General features: G+C 35.4%; 1 protein-coding gene across 1 annotated transcript; it reads right to left on the reverse strand.

The window, feature by feature from the left end:
* Window positions 1-7689: 7689 nt before the first annotated feature.
* Window positions 7690-18499, reverse strand: LOC310891587 (adhesion G-protein coupled receptor V1-like; the record flags this gene model as incomplete). Its single annotated transcript, XM_083853844.1, has 6 exons — window positions 7690-7887; window positions 11947-12060; window positions 12859-13129; window positions 14334-14899; window positions 17788-17932; window positions 18486-18499. 6 exons carry the CDS (start codon window positions 18497-18499, stop codon window positions 7690-7692), a joined length of 1308 nt encoding a protein of 435 aa, XP_083709970.1.
* Window positions 18500-19142: the final 643 nt, after the last annotated feature.

Below are 19142 nucleotides of genomic sequence, written 5' to 3' on the forward strand. Positions count from 1 at the left end.
TTAATAGAGTAACGTGCTCATGTTTGTTACATGTTTAAAAAAAAAAAAAAGTCGGTAGAAAAAATAACCTGTGTTATATAAATTATATGCATGTTAGTCTAAATCAAGATAACTTTCCTTGTCTTTGACTAGAGAAAATTACTCTGTAACTCTAATCAGTTCAGCCATTTAGTTGGGGCAAACTGTATTTGTAGCAGTTTAAAACAATTAATTCATTATTCCATGAAACACTCAAATATCAAACACTGAGCCATGCATTCATAACTTTCATCATTCACAGATCCTACATAAAGAAATGCCTTCAAGCAAGAACCCCATGCCATCAAACGAAACACCAAAGGGGAAGCATGCGTTGTCTGAAGAGATGCAGAGACGTGATTCTTGGGGGGGAAAGAAATGATAAAGACAGTTTCTGTCCAAACCAACCACTTCTAAAACAAAGCATTGATTCACTGAGGACAGAAAACAGTTCACCGCACTTACCCAAAGAACACGACAAACCTTTCTGTCTCTACCCTGTCAACACAGAGGAAAAAAAAAAAAAAAAAAGAGGATGTAGAAAGTAATGAAAGTGCCACTTACTAAAATTTCAATACTACCCATCTTATAAAAGAACAAAAAACTAACAAAAGGGACAAAAAAAAAAAAAAGAAAAAGAAAAAAAAGAAGGCTTTCTTTTTACTTTCCAAAAGTTTATAATGTTCTTTTTATGGGAACCCTGCTTGCTTGGCATTTTCCTGTTGACAAAGGCCAGCAAGTGGGCAGTTCCCACTTAGGAGGAGTGACCCCATGACCAATTCAGCATGTCAAGAGCCACTCAAGGTGTTCCCTACCAAGCCCTCCTCAAAGAGCTTGATTACTGACTGCGTGATCACAACTGCAGCAGCCATCCACGATTATAACCCTTTATTAGGGAAATACATCTACGTGCCTCTGTGATATGGTGTTTCATCAGTCTGACAAAGTAATGATAAAAACAGATAAGCACAGAAAGAGTACTGATGGGTACACAAGGAAAAGTAATTAGGCACAAAATCACAGCAAACCTCATTTACAACAATTTTTTAGTTAATCAGATTACCAAAGTAGTATATATACATGTATAACATAAATACAAATATAAGAAAGAGAAGCAGAAGGAGAAAAACGGGAAAAAGAGGGGACAAGGAAATAAAGGGACAAAAAAAAAAAAAGAAAAAGGGGAAAGGAAAAGGTATTTGCTAATCAAAGGTTAAAAAATTAAATCAAGTTTCAACCAAGCATTTATAACAAAACTGCCACATGAAGTCAGTCAAAAGGGCAGCATTATTCTGCAATAGTAATCATGTATTTTGGCTTTCTTAATCAAAAATACATTAAATACAAAAACTGTATCGTCTATCAAAGCACCAAAAACAGATTAAAACAGTGTTTGTAAGGTGATAATTGGGCTCCACTAATCTCAAAAATAATTTAAATTTGGAATTCAATACAGACAAGAGTTCACTCTAAATTCTGAGAAGTAAATACATTCACAGACGTTCTTTCGAATAGGAAGTCTGAATTAATTGAAATTTGTTATTGATATTCACTGAAGCTAGGTATATATTGAGACATTCTCCCTTCCCTCAGAAACATGCAAAAGCATTCAAAAAACAGCAAAATATTAACACAATGAAAAGATCAAGGAGAAGATTCCAGAGTTGGTAATGCTAAAATTTAATTATATCGCTAAGCTGTTAGTAAAATAATTTACAACAGAAAATAAAAATGAATCACTATATCAAGTGAGCTTTTGATATGTATTAAACCTAGACAGCTTTCAGGTCAGGAAGCAACCAGTAAAATTCAGTCCATCAACTGGTAAAAAAGAACATTGTTCAGGTGGTTTCTCCATACAAACCCCATCTTGAACACCTGGATCCTTTTATTTATTTACTTATTTGTTTGTTTGTTTGTTTATTTATTTATTATCTGGTCATTTTTTTTCTCTGGCTGATACCATGAGTGGTCAGACCGCTATCACTGCCCTGGCACAGTAATGTTAGTTACTTCTCCAAAAAGTCATAAAACATCCTATGCAGAAACTTAATAGAAGCAGCTAGGTTTAGGTTTCCAGCTCCAAGATGCTGTTAAGCAAACAATGAATGAACGAAGCTGTGGCTGCCCCATCCCTGGAGGTATTCAAGACCAGGTTGGATGAGGCTGTGGCCAACCTGATCTAGTAGGTGCCATCCCTGCCCATGGCAGAGGGGTTGGAAGTGGATGATCTTTAAGGTCCCTTCCAACCTGAGCCATTCTGTGATTCGAAGAATGGTGCACTCAGTAGTATTCTTTATATCTATACTCTAAGGCATATACATGTAACTTTTCATAACATAGAATGCATATCCCTAACAAGAAATTTTTAAAAAATAGTATTGAAAAAAAAAGAAGAATTAAGAGAACAAAGATAAATTAGGAAAGTACATTTTAAATTTAAATCCAAAATGTTTGTTGTAAAGTATTCTCACAGGTTTACTTTTTTCTAGGAATAATAAAAAAAAAAAAAATCCCAATTCTATTGTTTTGAACAATTACATTGTAATGCAATTATCATACTCACATCCTGCAAACTTTTATCCTTTTAATCCAAATGCTTGCTTTTCGGTTCAGTGTACTCTTCATGTGCTAAACCTAAGTCCATACAGGGCTAAACCAGGCAAGGTGAAGCGTTCAGCAAATAGCTGCATAATACTTCCAGCAGCCAGCTCAGATCGACCCGGAGGAGCTACGGGGCTGGACACAGGGTCCGTGCCACCAGAGAGCTGCCAGGACACCAGCCCCATCCCCTGCCACGTGCACTTCCAACCTCGAAGAACAGAGGGGCGTTCATATACCACCCTTACACCACGGAGGAGATGCTCCCAGACTGCCTGACACTACACGGGTCCAGTTCAGTCCCGTTTCACTCCTCGTGGTATGTGAAACCAGCTCTTTAGGTGTTCCTCTGACAGCAGTATGGAAACAGGACAAAGAGGGCTATTCAGAAGCAGCAATAAAAGTTAAAACAGCTGCTTTGACATGGTGGCTTAACCGTGGCCAGCAGCTCCTCCAGCTAGTGAAAAGAACTCTTGACCAGGAATAAGGTGATACCAGTCACTGGGAAAGCCACTTCCCTGTTTTTATCCTCAGCTTATTTTTTCCTGTAAAATGGCTATGTATGGACATGAAGTTTCATATCGTCACAGACAGTAAACCCTGGCAATGCTTATGATGCTGCCAAAAGAAATACAACCTCAAAGTGTGTAAAGCATTTCTTATACAACAAGACTAATGTGAAATGACTGATCATTAGGGAAATTCTTTCAGTAAAAAAAATCATAATTATTATGTAGCAAGAACTACAGATGAATTAGGACAACTGACAGGAGCTTCAAAATGTTTCTTACACTTTTTTAAACATGCAGTACAAGAAAATAGGAGAAATTAGAGTTTTGACTAAGTTTAAGGTACCATGAGAATTTCAATGTTAAGAACTAACTAGAACCACAAAATAATTAAATAAATAAATGAAAAATAGCTTTGAAGTTAATAACTTTTGACAAAATCTGGAATTTCTGCAGAACCTGAGTGTTCTGAAAGACACATGAGAAACTTAATTTCCACTGTGAATCTACATGGCTGTCATTATTAAACCACACTTCTCTAAAAGACTTTCTTTTCTATCAGGGTATCTCAAAAAGGGGGAAGTGAAATTGCTTGTGGAACATTACTCAATTTGCTTGCATTCAGTGTTCACCCCCTCTTCAATTTTTTCAGGATTATCTACTGATTTAATTAGAGGCAGGCTCTAGCTCTAAAGAACTCCATTAAAGTAGGATTTGCCACATTAGACTTTCCATAGTGCCTCTCATCAGAGGAAACACCTTCTCTCCAGGTTTAATCCATCATTTATTTGATTTTTGAGGCTATTTTAATTTTTCTGAGTCATAGCAGGAGAGATATGTTGTTATTTTGAGAAGTAATGAAAACAAGCAGTAGGTGTCCAGCGCACTCATTTCAACATTCTACTATTTTCAAATGACTTTTTCCCCATTAAAACGCAGTCTGATCAAACCCTTGAGGCATCCCTGGAGGTTTTCAAGGCCAGGTTGGACTAGGCTGTGGGCCGACCTGATCTAATGGGTGGCATCCCTGCCCATGGCACTGGGGTTGGAAACTGATGATCTTTAAGGTCCCTTCCAACCCAAGCTATTCTGTGATTCTATGAAAATTTACATAAGTAAGATAGATATGGTTTTGAAACAGACACTAACCAAAGGGAATTACCAAGTAAGGAGAAAATCCTAGCTCCATTAAGCAGTATGGCAGTGAGTAACCCACAACACATAAACCCTTAAGCCCTGTCCATCAACACTACACAGTGATTTAAATGGCCCTCCTATGCTTTTCTAACTTTTTGACATGTAGCAACCTCTAAAACCCAAAAATGTTTAAAAACTGCCAGATATTTCACAGTGAAATAGTCAAGTCTGTATTTTACATTTGTAATTTTCAAAAAATTACTTCATAACTCATAGGTCTAATCATTTTCCACATAAACTGATGACAGAATGTCAGCCTATGGAAATCTGTATCCCATCACAGAAATCACTAGAACAATAAAAATCTTCAAATAACGTTGCTTCAGTTTATTATATATAGTAAATGAGATTTATGTCGTAACATATGCATATGGATCTGTTCTGGCATCCTAACTTCCATGAGTTAAGACTCAAAAAATGCTGGAGCATAAGGACTGCCTAAACAGTTGTCTGTTTGTTGATTATCACTTCCACAAAATAAAAGTGATTTATCCCCAGATCCCAAAGTCTCCAAGTTCTCAGTCTCACCACCACTCACTCATGAGCACAAACACAGGCCACGTCCCCAGCCCACATACCCTGCAGGTTCTGGCCCTCTGGTTGTGCCAGGTGCCAAACTGATAGCTGTCTGCACCTTAACTGGGGGGCTGATAACTGCCAGTGAGAGATTACGTTGTGTAGAAGGAAAAAACAGCAATCAGATTTAAAAAAAACTGATTTCTGTTTGTGCTTACCAGGTAAAATGAACAGCCCTAGTATGCATATATGCTCTCACAAAGCACACACACAATTTCCATGGCCTGTTCCACCTACATTCATCAAGAAGACCAAGGTCTTTCCTTTCTCACATAGATTTCACTACAGACATCTGGTTTTATTTATGCTTGGTCTCAATTCAGGCCTATTCAGATAGGGCAGGCATTCAACCTGAATCTGCTCCTAAAAAAAGAAAATATAAAGAAGCTTCAGCAGATACAAGACTCTCTTGCTCCTTCATTACTCATCATTACTCATCTGTGTTCTTTGGAATCATATTTTTCATGTTATACATTTTCCTCCAGTTTGTGGACAAAATTCAGAGCTAGTTTTAATATCTGTGGTCTAAGTATAGAGAGCATAAAGCAAGAAAGGATAACATTGTTTTTAATGGCTTGGAAAAAATATAGTTATGGATGCACTTAAAGCTTATTTAAAATTGAACTGCCTTGACAATACCACTAAGCCGTAAATAATACATCCTTGTTAGAACTAATTATTTTGATTATTTTACCCGTGCTATTAATAATTGCAATACATTGAATGCTTATGAACATATGTCTATGTCTGTAGTTTCATTAAAGTTCTTACATGCTTTCTTTTCTCGCTGACTTATGCTACAATTTACGGAACAGTACAAGCACATCTACAGCACAGTGCATCTTTGTTTTCATGCTCATTCACTACTGCTGTGAGGTGCTGGCTGCCAGCCTCGGAAACTGAAATCTTCTATTTGTCCACAAAATACCAACCAGGCTGAAAGCAATAGCACGGGCGTACACGTAACCCTGCCAGTATCCTTCAACCCTAATTTGAAGAGTCATGTCTAGTACTGAAAGGATGATCTCTGCAGTCATTTCATTCTTGGCTTCTGCTAATTAGTTGAAGTGAGGGATGCTACCAAGGTCTAGAGAAAAGTTCAGATTCTATCTCCTCCTTGCTTACTTCTTTTTCCAGGACAGACCACCTGTTCCTCGGTTCACTCTCTGACCCTGCCAAGTGTGGGAAAGCTGCTTACTGTTGGCACACTTTTCACCATCCACTTCATGATCAACAGAGCCTACGGCTTGCACCATACACAGCAAAAGCAGAACACTGGTTGTATTTGTTCAGCTGCCAGTTCAATCCCTGTTGCAGCCACCATTTTCAAGGTATAGCCTACAGTTGTAACTCAGGATAAATGGCAGAAAACTGTACTTTCACACACGTGAATCAAAAAAGTTACCCTTTCATGCTGCTTACTTCTATCTACTTACTTGTTTACCTCAATACCACTCTGCATTCTTGGCCACCTTACACTCAAAACTTGAACCATCATTTCTAATCCTAGTTTCCCCCTTTGTGCCAGAGACTCTAAAAAAATTCCTTGAGACAAACCAGTTTCTCCCACAGAAAGAAAGCGGAGAACTGCTTGCAATAGTCTCTGTTTTTATTCTGAAAAGGATTGCCTTTTTAATGTAATGAGTAGCCAAGGTAGAATAAAATAACTAGTTCTGAACTACATGCATTAACCAGCCACCTTTTAATCAAGCAAGCCAATCCCGCAAAGGAATAACATCTTCCCTGTGTGCCATAAAGATGTTCGAAAACCATGTTTTCTGAAATGGGATCTTCTAGTGATCAACAACAGCGTGAGGAGCTTCTTGCCTATTGTTTGCTAATGTGGAATCACTGTGGATATCTGTTGTGGATATCTAAGAGCTAGCCTACGCTTCCTGTACAGAATAAAAATACTTCTTCTGCATAAGGTAAGGACTATGTAAGTAGTAGATGTTCAGTGTGGAAGCTGGTGCTGGCAGACCACTGTAGTATGTTTTCAGTAAAAGTGGAAAATGTACCTTAGACAAATAGGAGGTAATACAAGAGCACGTGTGGTGGTATTTCTGTATTTACTTATGTAACTGAGCTGTGGGAAGCAGGACAGACGATATAGCCAAGACACTCTTGTTAGTAACTCAAAGAGGGAAAAGACTCCTGATTATAAACTAATTTAAGTTTTCTGAACAGTGTTCACATGCAGATAATAGTATCACCTGAGGGCCCTTACAGCCTGTTATCCTAAAATCCTCCACTAGATGAGAAGGGAGACCAGAACACTGTGCTTCAGAAACCCCACTGCATTCTCATTAGCAGAAGACTGCAATAATAGTCACACTGGGATATTCTGGGGGCTATGAGCTGACAGAAGTATCTAATTATCAAGGAATATTGAACATGCAGATCAAACAAATAAACTGCAAGTCTAATTCTACAGTGACACCCAAGTTATAAATGTTTTTTCTGACAGAAAAAGTTCTGCATTGCTTTTTAGTTCTCACTTTAGTTTTTCCCATTATCTTACTAAATATTATTTTTCCGAAAAAAAAAAAAAGTGTTAAAACCAAGAGCTATAAAAAAGATCAAAACTGAAAGAACTTTCTAAATAGCATACAGAATTTTCATGAAAATATAAACAGTTAAGTCATTAGATAATAAATGCAAAATGGTTTCTTACATTGATCTCCAGTCAAAGAACCCATACACAGTCTGAAACAAGGGCCCACTATTTCTTCAGACACATATCAACACAATGCAAGCAATACCATGTAATTAACACTGTGCTAATCTGTTATGCATAAATCGAGTACCGCAGCTGATACATATGAATAGAGAATAGGGTACAATACCTGTCCAAAGTTAATAACACAGTTTCGTTCATTTCAGGTACATCATCAGCTTTAATGGTGATGTTAATTGTGGTATCACTTTGTCCAGATAAGAAAACCACGGAGCCGTTAAAAGGACTTATATCATCCTGTGTTACCGCCTTTTGATTGGGACCAGAGGGTTTCAAACTCCAGAACACAGTTGCTTGACCATCAGTCCCATCTCGATGCAATGCAATGGAAACCTGTGAAACACATTAATTTGTTGTGACTTGCAAAAGTAGATGCAAAACCGATTACTCCCTTGCAAATTACTATTTGAATAAATAATAATAAAAACAAAAGTTTGGCCAGTTCTAATTTGAGAATGGGAAATGATCTATCTTATTCAGGATTTGTCTCAGTCCTACTTTACATGACTATGCTCGCAATTGGTGAGAGAGACTAACTGCAGTATCTTTTGCTCTGTGTGAGCATCAAGGGCTAACTGGTTTTAGATACTTACACAGAAAGCAAAGACCAATCTCAGTTCTCTGGAAATCAGTAACAGATTATTTCAGAGCATTTTTTTTTTTTTTTTAAAGAAGAGAATATTTAGGATAAGACAGAACTTACAGGAAGGCTTTTCCTCACATTAATTGTCAAATGCTACACTGAATACAGCAAACTCCACCTTCTCCAAATAAGTTTTCCATAGCAAAAGACAATATAAAAAGGCTTACTTACCAGCGTAGCAGGGGAATCTTCTGGTTCAGAAAGAATAATCGGTAGATTGCTAATAAAGCCTATTTCTCCATTTGCAATATCTGGAGTAATCCTCAAAGAAATATTTCGAATTTCGCCTAATCTAGGACTCACAGATGGGACTAGAGGAATTCTATTCACCAGTTCAACTCCTTCCAGCTGTAGGAAAAAGTAAAAGAAAAGTGAGAAATAAGAAGCCTCAGCACCAAGTCAGAACAGTTCTGACATTTCAGAGTAATTTTCATATAAAGGAAGTATACATCTCCAGAGCAAATTCTTCCTACTGATAGCACTGCTGTTATAAAAATTTGTAAGTAGACATGTCAAAGAAATTAAGTGGATATTGTTGAGCTGTCAGCAGAATGGTACACCTCCCAGACAAATCATGTTAGTGTATGTAATTAAACACAGATCAAGCCAGAGAGAGAGACTCTGTTCCAGATCAGCTGACACATTACTAGAGCTATTAACAACAGTCACTGATGAGCAGCATAGGCAATTGTCTAACATCATTTTTTGTGTCTTGCATTGATAAAAATCTAGGGAAATCACTGAAGTCATAATAATTTACAGCCCTTGATCAAACAGCCAAATAATAATCCACTTTTCTTTCCTCTCCACAAAATTTTAAGGAATTCTCTATCTAAGAACTACCAGAGCCACATTAAGAATTTAAATTCAGTACAGTATTTCAAAACTGTATTTTACTTGTCACTGCATTTCTGATAGATTATAGATACTAAGAGGAAATAGATTTTTTTTCATCCTTTTCTTTAAAAGGGAAGCATCACTCGCTAAGCCCAGCACCAGTAGTGACACACCAAGGAAAGCAGAACTTGCTTGTTTAATTATTTCCTTTAAATATTATTTATTCCATGTGATTCTGTCTACATGCATCATTACAATAAATGTTTCCATAACAGATTTGCATATATTTCTGTGAACATTTCACTGGGGCATAAACTCCCACTGACATTTTTTCTTGGAGTTATCAGGTGTTATCATAGAGTAAAGCTTTATTTTTTGGGGATAAAATAGTGGCCTTTCTTAAATTCATATAGTAATCATGGTTCACCATTTCAAAAGATGATTTTTAAAGTCTTACAGTTCTTGAAACCAAACTCTATAAATATGTGGGCTGTATCATATTTTGTTCCACAACTGCTTGAGTAACACCCAGAAATATGCATGAACATTTATCTGATGATAGATGGAAATGTTTTACAAATACTGTATTTAGTAACTGATTCTCAACCATTCCAACTTGTTATCAAAAGTCTGAAGAACAGATGATGGCACTGTTTGTTTCTCCTCTTTTCTGAGCTTTCTCCTAGCATAGGCCCCGATTCTGCAATTAACAGGATGAAAGTGCACCATTGTGCGGTTATTAGCTCAGTAAACTTTCTGAAATACTACACAGCCAAAACAATTTGCTCTATTTAAAGTGTATGCTGTATTTGGATCCTGTATGGTACCTTTGGAATAAAGTAATAATCAATAAAGAACAGAGATTTTACTCTTTCTGCAATGTTTCCTTTAGTACCTTTTAAAGGAAACCAGTACAAAGAGAAAAAAATATATAGTTATTTGAACAATAACAATTAGTTTATGAGCTTAATTTTCAGAGTTAATCTTCCTAGCTATACCAAAAATCGCATCTCTGATTACAGCACGTTATTTAATTGAAGGTGTCACTAAGGAATATATCTCACATTAACATTATCTCCTGTACCTTTATTCATCCTACAGTTTCATTTGCTTCTCTGCTGATTCCTGAGTCAATTCTTTATTTTGCCTAAGTACAACTCATTCTAAACATGTTCACTGAGATTATCATTTATTCACGATGCAGAAGGATTGTCACAGTGATAAATAGTGGTGTTTTCCTTCTCTATGAGTTTCTAAATTAATTATTTGAGCTGGAAAGCTCCTCTGATTTAATTTCTTCAAACAAAGATTTTATTTATAGTTCATGGAGAAAGTACAGAAAAAAAAAAAAACAGATTGGAATCTACAGTTTGAAAATCCAGGCAAAGTGCTTGGAATGACTGAACATTCTGAAATATTTATCAGATGTGTGTCTTGACTACAGTCAAAGGACAAAAAAAAAAAAAAAAAAAAAAACATTGAATACATGGAATTAGACATTTAAGAATTTTGTGGATCTCTCAAACCTCTTGCAATCATAAAACATACTAACGTGTTCTAGTATTTCAGAAGGCAATTCCTAATCTAACTGTGAATGCCATAAATAAATAAATAAATAAAATTGCATATTAGATAAACAATATAATTCTGGCAAAACTTTTTGTTCTCATTATTCCTCCTGTAAGAGAATGTAGGGAGAAGGATGTGGAGGGAGGAAATCTTTCAAAGGTCTTAGAAGTGATTACAACGTCTTTGGTAGACTATAAGGAAAATATAAAACCTGGCAAATTTGAAATTCATGGATATAACATCAACACCTTCAACGATGATAAAAGTTATCTTTTACAAATTGAGATAGAAAAAAAAAAGGAAAGAAAAAAGTGAAGAAAACTATACAGGGAAAAAAAAAAGTAAGTTCTCCTAACAAATTTATATATAAATGCAATATAATATACATATAATATATAATGTATATTTGACCCTTTTTAATTTAGAATAGTTCAGCTGGAAGAGCAAAGATCACAGTATCACAGAATTGTAGGGGTTGGAAGGGACCTGGTCAGGCTGGAGAGTTGGGCAGGAAGAAACCAGATGAGGTTTAACAAGAGCAAGTGTAGAGTCCTGCATTTGGGAAGGAACAACCGCAAGTATCAGTACAGGCTGGGGGATGACCTGCTGGAGAAGGACCTGTATCAAGCCCAAGATACATTTACTTGCATGTCATTTCTGAAATTTTTCCTGCTTCAGTAATTTAATTTTAAGAACCTTATTTTTTTCACGTTCCAAGTCAGAGGCCAAGCAGAAACATGCTTCAAGGGGCAAGCAACAGACAACGCTGATCTCATTTTGATAAATTCCATGATTAGTACCTGAATCCTCTTTAGTTTTAAAATTTGTTTAATTACTAATGATTAGGGATAGAAAACTTTATAGCATAGTTATGAAAGATGTCTTTTTAAATAAGAAAATCTTTGCTTCAGAGCTAAGCACTTTTTTTTTTTTACAGGAATGGTCATTTAAATTACAGTCAAGGGGAAGGATCAATTATTGAATCATATTCCTCATATTAAATAAGCTAAAAAACAAAAACAAAAACAAAACAGCTGAGATACCTGTATGAGGAAATGAGCACCATTTTGAAGAAATGCATCTTTTCTTATTGGTATACTCAAAGTATGATGTGTTTTTCCTTCTGGAAACAGGAGGATGCTGTTTCTAGACATATTTAGAATGCCATCTTTTGCTCTCTCAGGATCCAGAGCTCCAGCTGGAATATACAGTGCAGTATAAACTAACTGCACATTTCCAACTGTTCCTTTCTCCCTTACAAAACTCAAGGATAAAAAGCGTCCTGTTGGATTACTTTCAATCTTCTGATTCTCCAAAGGATAAAACTTTATTACGCCATAAACATCATCGCTGTCCTGAATGTAAAACAAAAGCTGCAAAACAGAAAACAGCATCACTTACTCAATGCTACAATTAATATACACCACAGTTTTCACGTTTTCATGAAAGTATGTCCTGACTGTCATCATACATTTTTATCGTTAGTGAATTGGCACTCAAGAAAGAAATCAGATTGACAGCCCCAAAGTGTTGCTTGTGCACAAGCAGCACACCACTGATAGCAGCAACTTTCCTGCTATGCCTCATCTATGTCAGAATGAGCTTTGAATAACTGATTTTTGGTTCAGCAGCCAAAGTGAATAATTTGAATATATTTCAGACTGTGAAAAAATCATTTAATTCACCAAATTCATTCCAATCATATGTTCAAAAAGCAAAGTAGGGACCTGAGTCACAGAATTGTCAGTAATGCTAATTACCCCTTATTTAAAAGTTCAGAGGTTAGTCTTAATCACTAAGCCATCCTCTTGAAGCTGTTACTCTGTGTAAAACATTCCAGTACCTACAGCAAATAAGCAAGTGAAAATAAATGCTCAACCTTCTCTTAGCAAGCAACCAATCAAGATAGCAGTTATGCAATGATATTTATGATGGGAATATTCTAAGCTAAATGCTACTGCATTAAATAGGTCTGGCCTTATAAAATATGTTAAGCCAAAGACTTTGGATGTGGCTCTTTATACTGAGAATACATCAGGTTGCTTCACTTAAACTCAAGCACAACTACTTCAATTTAGCCAATCCACCAAAACTGGTGGATCCTAATCCTAATCCTACTCCCTAATTATTATCTATCACCTCCTCAAAACAAGTTCTGAAATCAAACTTACCTCAGATGGTTCGCTGACTTCTGCGCCTCCCTGTATTGTATGAGCTAAGAGCTTCAGAAGATAGGGCTCTGCTTCTTCTGGTATGTTATCATCAATAATGGTCAGTGAAAGTGTGACCAGCATCTGTCCTTGATCAAAATGTATCTCCCCGGTCTCTGGAACAAGGTCTGCAGTCACAGGTGACAGATCACTGCTATTTCGAGTTATGACCCAGGTCACAGAAACATTTCCATGTGTTCCACCATTTCTTACGATCGTGATCCCTTCAAACCTGTGGTTTTGAATGAAAATAAAAATCTGTAACATGCAATTATAATTAATATCGGTTTACTTAGCTATCTGTTCCCTGGAAGATTTATACTGACTTCAGTGGAATCGATATTAACTGCTGCTACTGACATTTGAGTCAGGACTTAAAATTTGTGAAATCATACCACAGAAGTAGACTTTTCTCAGGTTGCTTATTCATGAGATAATATACATAAAGACATGAGTAATATATCTAAAGACATTAGTTAAAATTTATTTTGTTTACAGTAAGAAAGATACTGAGAAGAGGAAAGTTGGCATGTTTATATTTTTTCTCAGGAAAGATGTTAAATTTCAGAAAACTTTTTCTCAACTAAATTTCTACACTGTTTTATGGACTATATCAAAATACAATTGTCAGGCATGAGTGTTTAAATAATGATTTTATTTAAAATAAAGTGACTCAACTATTTGCCTATGCACTGAAATATAATTTATCAATATTTGTGATTATGGAAATGTCACGTTTCCTGTATCTGTGTATAAGAAAGAAAAAAAAAAAAGTGAATATTGAAGTGCTGGGCTCTACATACTAGAAATTGTTCATAAAATCATAGGTTGATACATTACCTCTTTCTCTGGGGATGAACCACCATCACTAGCTAGCAGTGGACATTTTTACTAAAACTGGCAATATTGTATAGATATTAGTTCTGCTTGTAAAGATGTGTGTGGAGATTTGTTTTTAATTTATCTGTAAAATTACATGTATTTAACTTTTTTGGAAGTCTATGGGTATTCAGTACTTCACAGAAGACACTCACCACCATTTTTTAACCAGAGACTGACTTTAAATACAGTATAGACAAAGATTTACTGGGAAAGGAAGCCTGAAATATATTTTCCACTTGTATGAATGGGTGTGTGGCCGCATCACAACTTCACTGATCCATCTTTTAGATTAAGGGTTTTTCAGTATTTTGATAATGTCATTAAATATTTACAGTTCTCATATATAGTTCATAAATATTAAAATACTTCTGCATAATTAGACATTTTCTCCCTTGAAAATTCTATATCGTTTATAATAATTACACAGTAGGTGATTTCTATATTAATTTTTCACTACTGATTTTATAATTACTGTCAGTGAAATCCTAAGGATGCTTTACAGTGCCAAACAAATCCCTTAACATGACGAGATACTGTTTGAAGATCTGTAGTACCTTGAAATTTGGTCTTCATCAATGATAACAGTTTGAGTAAACAGGATACTGTTGATTGAAAGCACTCCATAGGGTTTATCATTTGGTTGGATGGTGACGTGAACAACAGATGGATTAACCAAAACAGCATCTCCCTGTAACGTGTCCTTAAGGAGCATAATTTGGAAGGTCTCAGCAATTTCTGGTATGGCATCATCAAGGATCTTGAATTTCATATATACTTCATGAACTAGAGGTGTGAAGACAATAGTTGTATTTGGCTGAAGATCTAGGAAGTCTAAATTGAGCTGCGCATGTGCTGTTGAATTCCCAGTTATGATGGTGTAACTGACGGAGACTTCACATTCATCAGGTCCAATTAATTTTCCACTGTCATCCTTACCACGAATCACTTGAATTGTGAGCATTTCGACTTCCTCAGGCACCATGTAAGTGCTCTGAGCAAATCGCACAGGGCTGTCATTTTTCTTAATATTAATCTGAACAGAATTCCTTGTGGTGTTGATTTCAGCCCCTCCCTCCACACTCCTGAGATGAACAACAAACAATTCATCATTTTCAGGTATCTGGAAAAATAATAGTAGCAACAGGGTGTAAGTCCCATTTCAAATATATGCAGAACACTTACTTAGAAATATGTTATGTATATTTAGCAATAAAGGGAAATAATACAAACATTACAACCCTTTTCACATTAAAATAAACAGGCAAAAAGAAACTCGCTTGCAACTTTGAAAATCCCTTCTCAAAACTGAATGTTTCCATTTTCTAAGACATACTTCTATGCTATGGAAATATGAAAAAGTGGGAAAAGACAAAAAAAAAAAAAGGGCAAACAAAAACTAGGCAAGAATCAGATGAAGCTCTATCTTTCCAACTAGAGAGTGTGAGGAGATCCAAACTCAACTTGTGGAAGTTGCTCTGCTTGGACACAAGTGTTCCTGACAGTTATTTAGTCTGACATCTTTATTTGCTGATGTTAACACCATTTTACATCTATGCATGCCTGAAAGAACAGAGGAACAACATATGAACACAACCTACCTTGGCCCTTTTGTTCCTATTCAACGGGAAAAAGAACAGTTCCTACTTTCAGACAGACTCACATTCCCAGCACAGCTTCAGTCACAGCTCTGAGAATGTGCTTGCTGATGCTTATCTATTAATTAGACTTTGGCATTTCTACATGTGGTTTGTTTAGAACTGCACTTTAGTTTTAGCTCTTTAGTCTCTAATAACTGATGCAGCAGACAAAAAAGAAGGGTTTATAAGCCTTGAATTGCAGAATTTAATATTTTTTACTTTATATTATTACATTTTATTCCCCAGTCTTGATAGGCTAAGTCTGTTTAACTGGAAAATATCATTATTTTATTAATACAGAGAGATTAGAAGGAAATATTTAAATATTACATAAGATCCTCACATCTCATTCTTGTTGTGGACTCTCAGAAAAAACAGTATTATTTGCTTCTGAGATAAATTCCACAACAAAATTGCTTATGTGTTACTAATGGCATTGCTTTGTTATAGGGCTGATGAATCCTTTCCATGTAGTTCTGTTTACTGAGCAAAAAAAGTTCAGAATTCCTTGTGGTCCAATATTTCTTCTCTTTTTACACATTTGTTAATTGGCCACCCTTAGATCCTGTTTCAGGGCACAAAGGGTATGCACGCCGCTGTCTTTGTAGCTGAGGCCAATTTTGTCCCTTGTTTGACTTGTGGCACTTAAACTTGCATAATATTATTGACTGATGCAGGTTGTTTGTTTTTTTTTCCAGCGTGAGATTTGCAAGCTCTCTGTCACCTCTCTCCTACACTACTATTTCCTATTTTATCTTATTAAAATTGATGTTAACTTACGCTTGTTTTAGTTCACTAGTTCATATACTGTCTTGCAGTACAAAAATACGCATTTGACAGTCAGAACGTAAATGCCATTTTAGTTGCAGATAAAATCTTAGTATCCTACATAAATAAGGCATTGTGGAGCTTTCAATTACATCATGATTGACCAATAAATACATGAGTCAAACTTCGAATATAATAGTATAAATGATTTCCAGTGCTGCCTTGCCTCTTTAATTTTCTCTTAAAGTTGCAATTATACTTAAAAAGGAAACCTGCACAGGAAAAGTACTATAAATGCAGAGCTGTGGAAATCAGAACTGCAGTCCCCTACCTTCTGTAAGGCTGCACAATTCAGAAAAATACTTGTTTCATTGGTTTCCCTAACTCAGATCCTAAAAGCTCAAATTAAGTTCTGACAGTAGTGTTACTGGATTCTTGTGAACTCTATCATCATCATCATCAATAAAGGTTTTTGTGCAAAATTCATCTTTCACATACACTTGTGAAAGACTTTCAAAGAGTGGAAAGACGTTGACTAGACACACCAAATACAGATCAAACTTTTAGAAACAGAAGTTTGAGAGCATTTCTCAGAATAAAAATAAATAAAATCACATCCTCCCAAGAGAAAAGACCCTAATAATTTATTTCTGTGTGTAAGTCACTGAAATATTACATTGAATTGGAAAGAGATGTTTCTACACTTCAGCACCCCAGGTTGGCACAGCCTCTTAACACTAGAGTATCAGTAGAAATGTGGAAGGACATTTTTTATAACTAAGAGTAAAAAGGAAACAAGCTGCTTTACAGTTCTGTGCTCACTTCTGAGACACACACCTTTCACCATTATTGTTTTCTTATGAATTTCTTACTAAGTTGTTTTGCATCATATATACTTATTTTGATGTCTCAGTTTTCCCTCTTAAGCTTATTATAAAGGAAAAGAAAAACACAAAAGAAAAGTGCAGGTAAGAAAAAAGGAAAATCACAAGTTGCAAATTAGAAGAATGTTTTGTTTACTCTGAGATAAAAAGAAAGCCTCACAACCTATGAGTTATGTTGTGGTTTTTTTTTGTTTTGGTTTGGTTTTTTTGTGTGTGTGTTGTTTTTTTTTTTCAATTGGCCAATCTGAAAACAGAAAAATGTTAATTATCACCTAGTATTCATGCTTTCCACAAGACTGCATGTTTGTTTCAGGAATCTCATCTATTTTTAGGATTTTTTCAAATATGTTTCTACCCTGAAACATATTTGAAAAAAAAAAACCACAAACAAACAACGACAAAAAATATTTTTGAATCTGCCTTTTCCCTGTGAATCTTCAATGTGTAATATTCTTTCTTTAGTGACAAAGATAACATGTCTGCTCAGCCAGGATATGCACATAAACTAAAACTATTCACTGATGAGAATTAAAGAGGGAGCTTGGAAAGAGTAAAAATAATAGACCAGAGAGCCAAAATTTAACATCACTTCATCAAATAGAACTGCTTTTAACCTTATTTAAGCCAAGCCTTTTTGTAACTTATTACTCTAAGTCTTTCCAGAACTTCAGTTAACCTTCTACGTATCAAAGCCTAAGATGAAGTCAGCTTGTTCCTACCTGATCATCAAGCACTGTTAAATTATAAATCAGCTTTGATCTCCCAGGTGTGAATGTAATATTTCCCTTAGCTGGACTTAGGTCTTCTTCAGCTGGGTTTGGACCATCTTTTATCTGCAAAGAATTGATTTGTCTGATGAGAAGTCTATAAAGCAGGAATACAAATCCAGTGCAAGTACAATAACCAATATGCAGTGTGACTTGCATAACAAATGACTATCTGTTCAGCCATCTCCAACTTACAACTTACATGAACATTCAGTTGTGAAAATCTGCTCTTTTCTGGCAGACAGTGTAAGTCAGAACAACCACTCTGAAGAAATCCCGTATTTCCAGAATAAGAGGAAGAAAACTACTTCCATATAGGCCTATGGGGACTCTTTAGTATATTCTGATGCATAACTGACTCTTTCATATTACAGAAAGGATATTCATGCAAATTCAGTTTGAATCAATAGTATTTCATAATAAATTCCAAGACAAAGTAATAGTACTTACTGGTTTTGTGTCCCTTCTATCTTAACTTGTGATATTAAAGATACTAAATTTAACAGTCAAACTCAAAATACTACAAAGCCTCTTAAAGGTCATATGGGATTTTTTGGTTTTAGAACATTTTGTAAATTATTTTTCAACATACATATATAATGATGTGAGACAGACCTAAGTAATTGTCCAGAGAGTAAGATTTACTGTACCTTAAAACAAACATATTTGCAAAAAATTGCACAGAGAATCATATTCAGTACTTTAACTATTCATGCTATATTTAGTATTAATAAAATCCAGTGCAAAGCTTTTCTGGTTTTGACAGGTCTAGACTAAAGCTTTGAGGTCTAGATTAAAGCCTTACCCTATAGGACCAGGCAACTAGTACAGAAATATCTATATGAAAGATTTTATATATAATTTTAAAGTAAATAATAGAGTCTGAGCTAGATAAGAAAAAGAAAGCAATGAAGTCAGTAATTGTATCACATTCAAATCACATATGTAAATAACAGGATAAGTATTCAACATGATTAATTATTTCAAAAGCTTCATTTGCAGGGGATTCAAGATAGAGATCAAGATACAGATGATTATAGATACAGAAATTCACCAAATCCTGAGCACTCACAGTTCAAAGTTGGGATAATCATTAAAGACTCACTTGAATATTTGTATGTAAAATAAATATTTTTTAAAAAAATTAAAAAAACTTAGATAAGACACTTCTTACATACTTAATATGCATTATTTTCTAGTAATACATACTGATGTTGCCTCACGTACCTTTCTAAATGACAGAATATACTCGGTTTTCTCTAGTACCTCTTAACGTTAAACAGTCAATTAAACAGTCAGATAATTAC

This window comes from Anser anser (genome assembly GCF_964211835.1).
Source record: "Anser anser genome assembly, contig: HAP1_SCAFFOLD_360, whole genome shotgun sequence".
NCBI lineage: Eukaryota > Metazoa > Chordata > Aves > Anseriformes > Anatidae > Anser > Anser anser.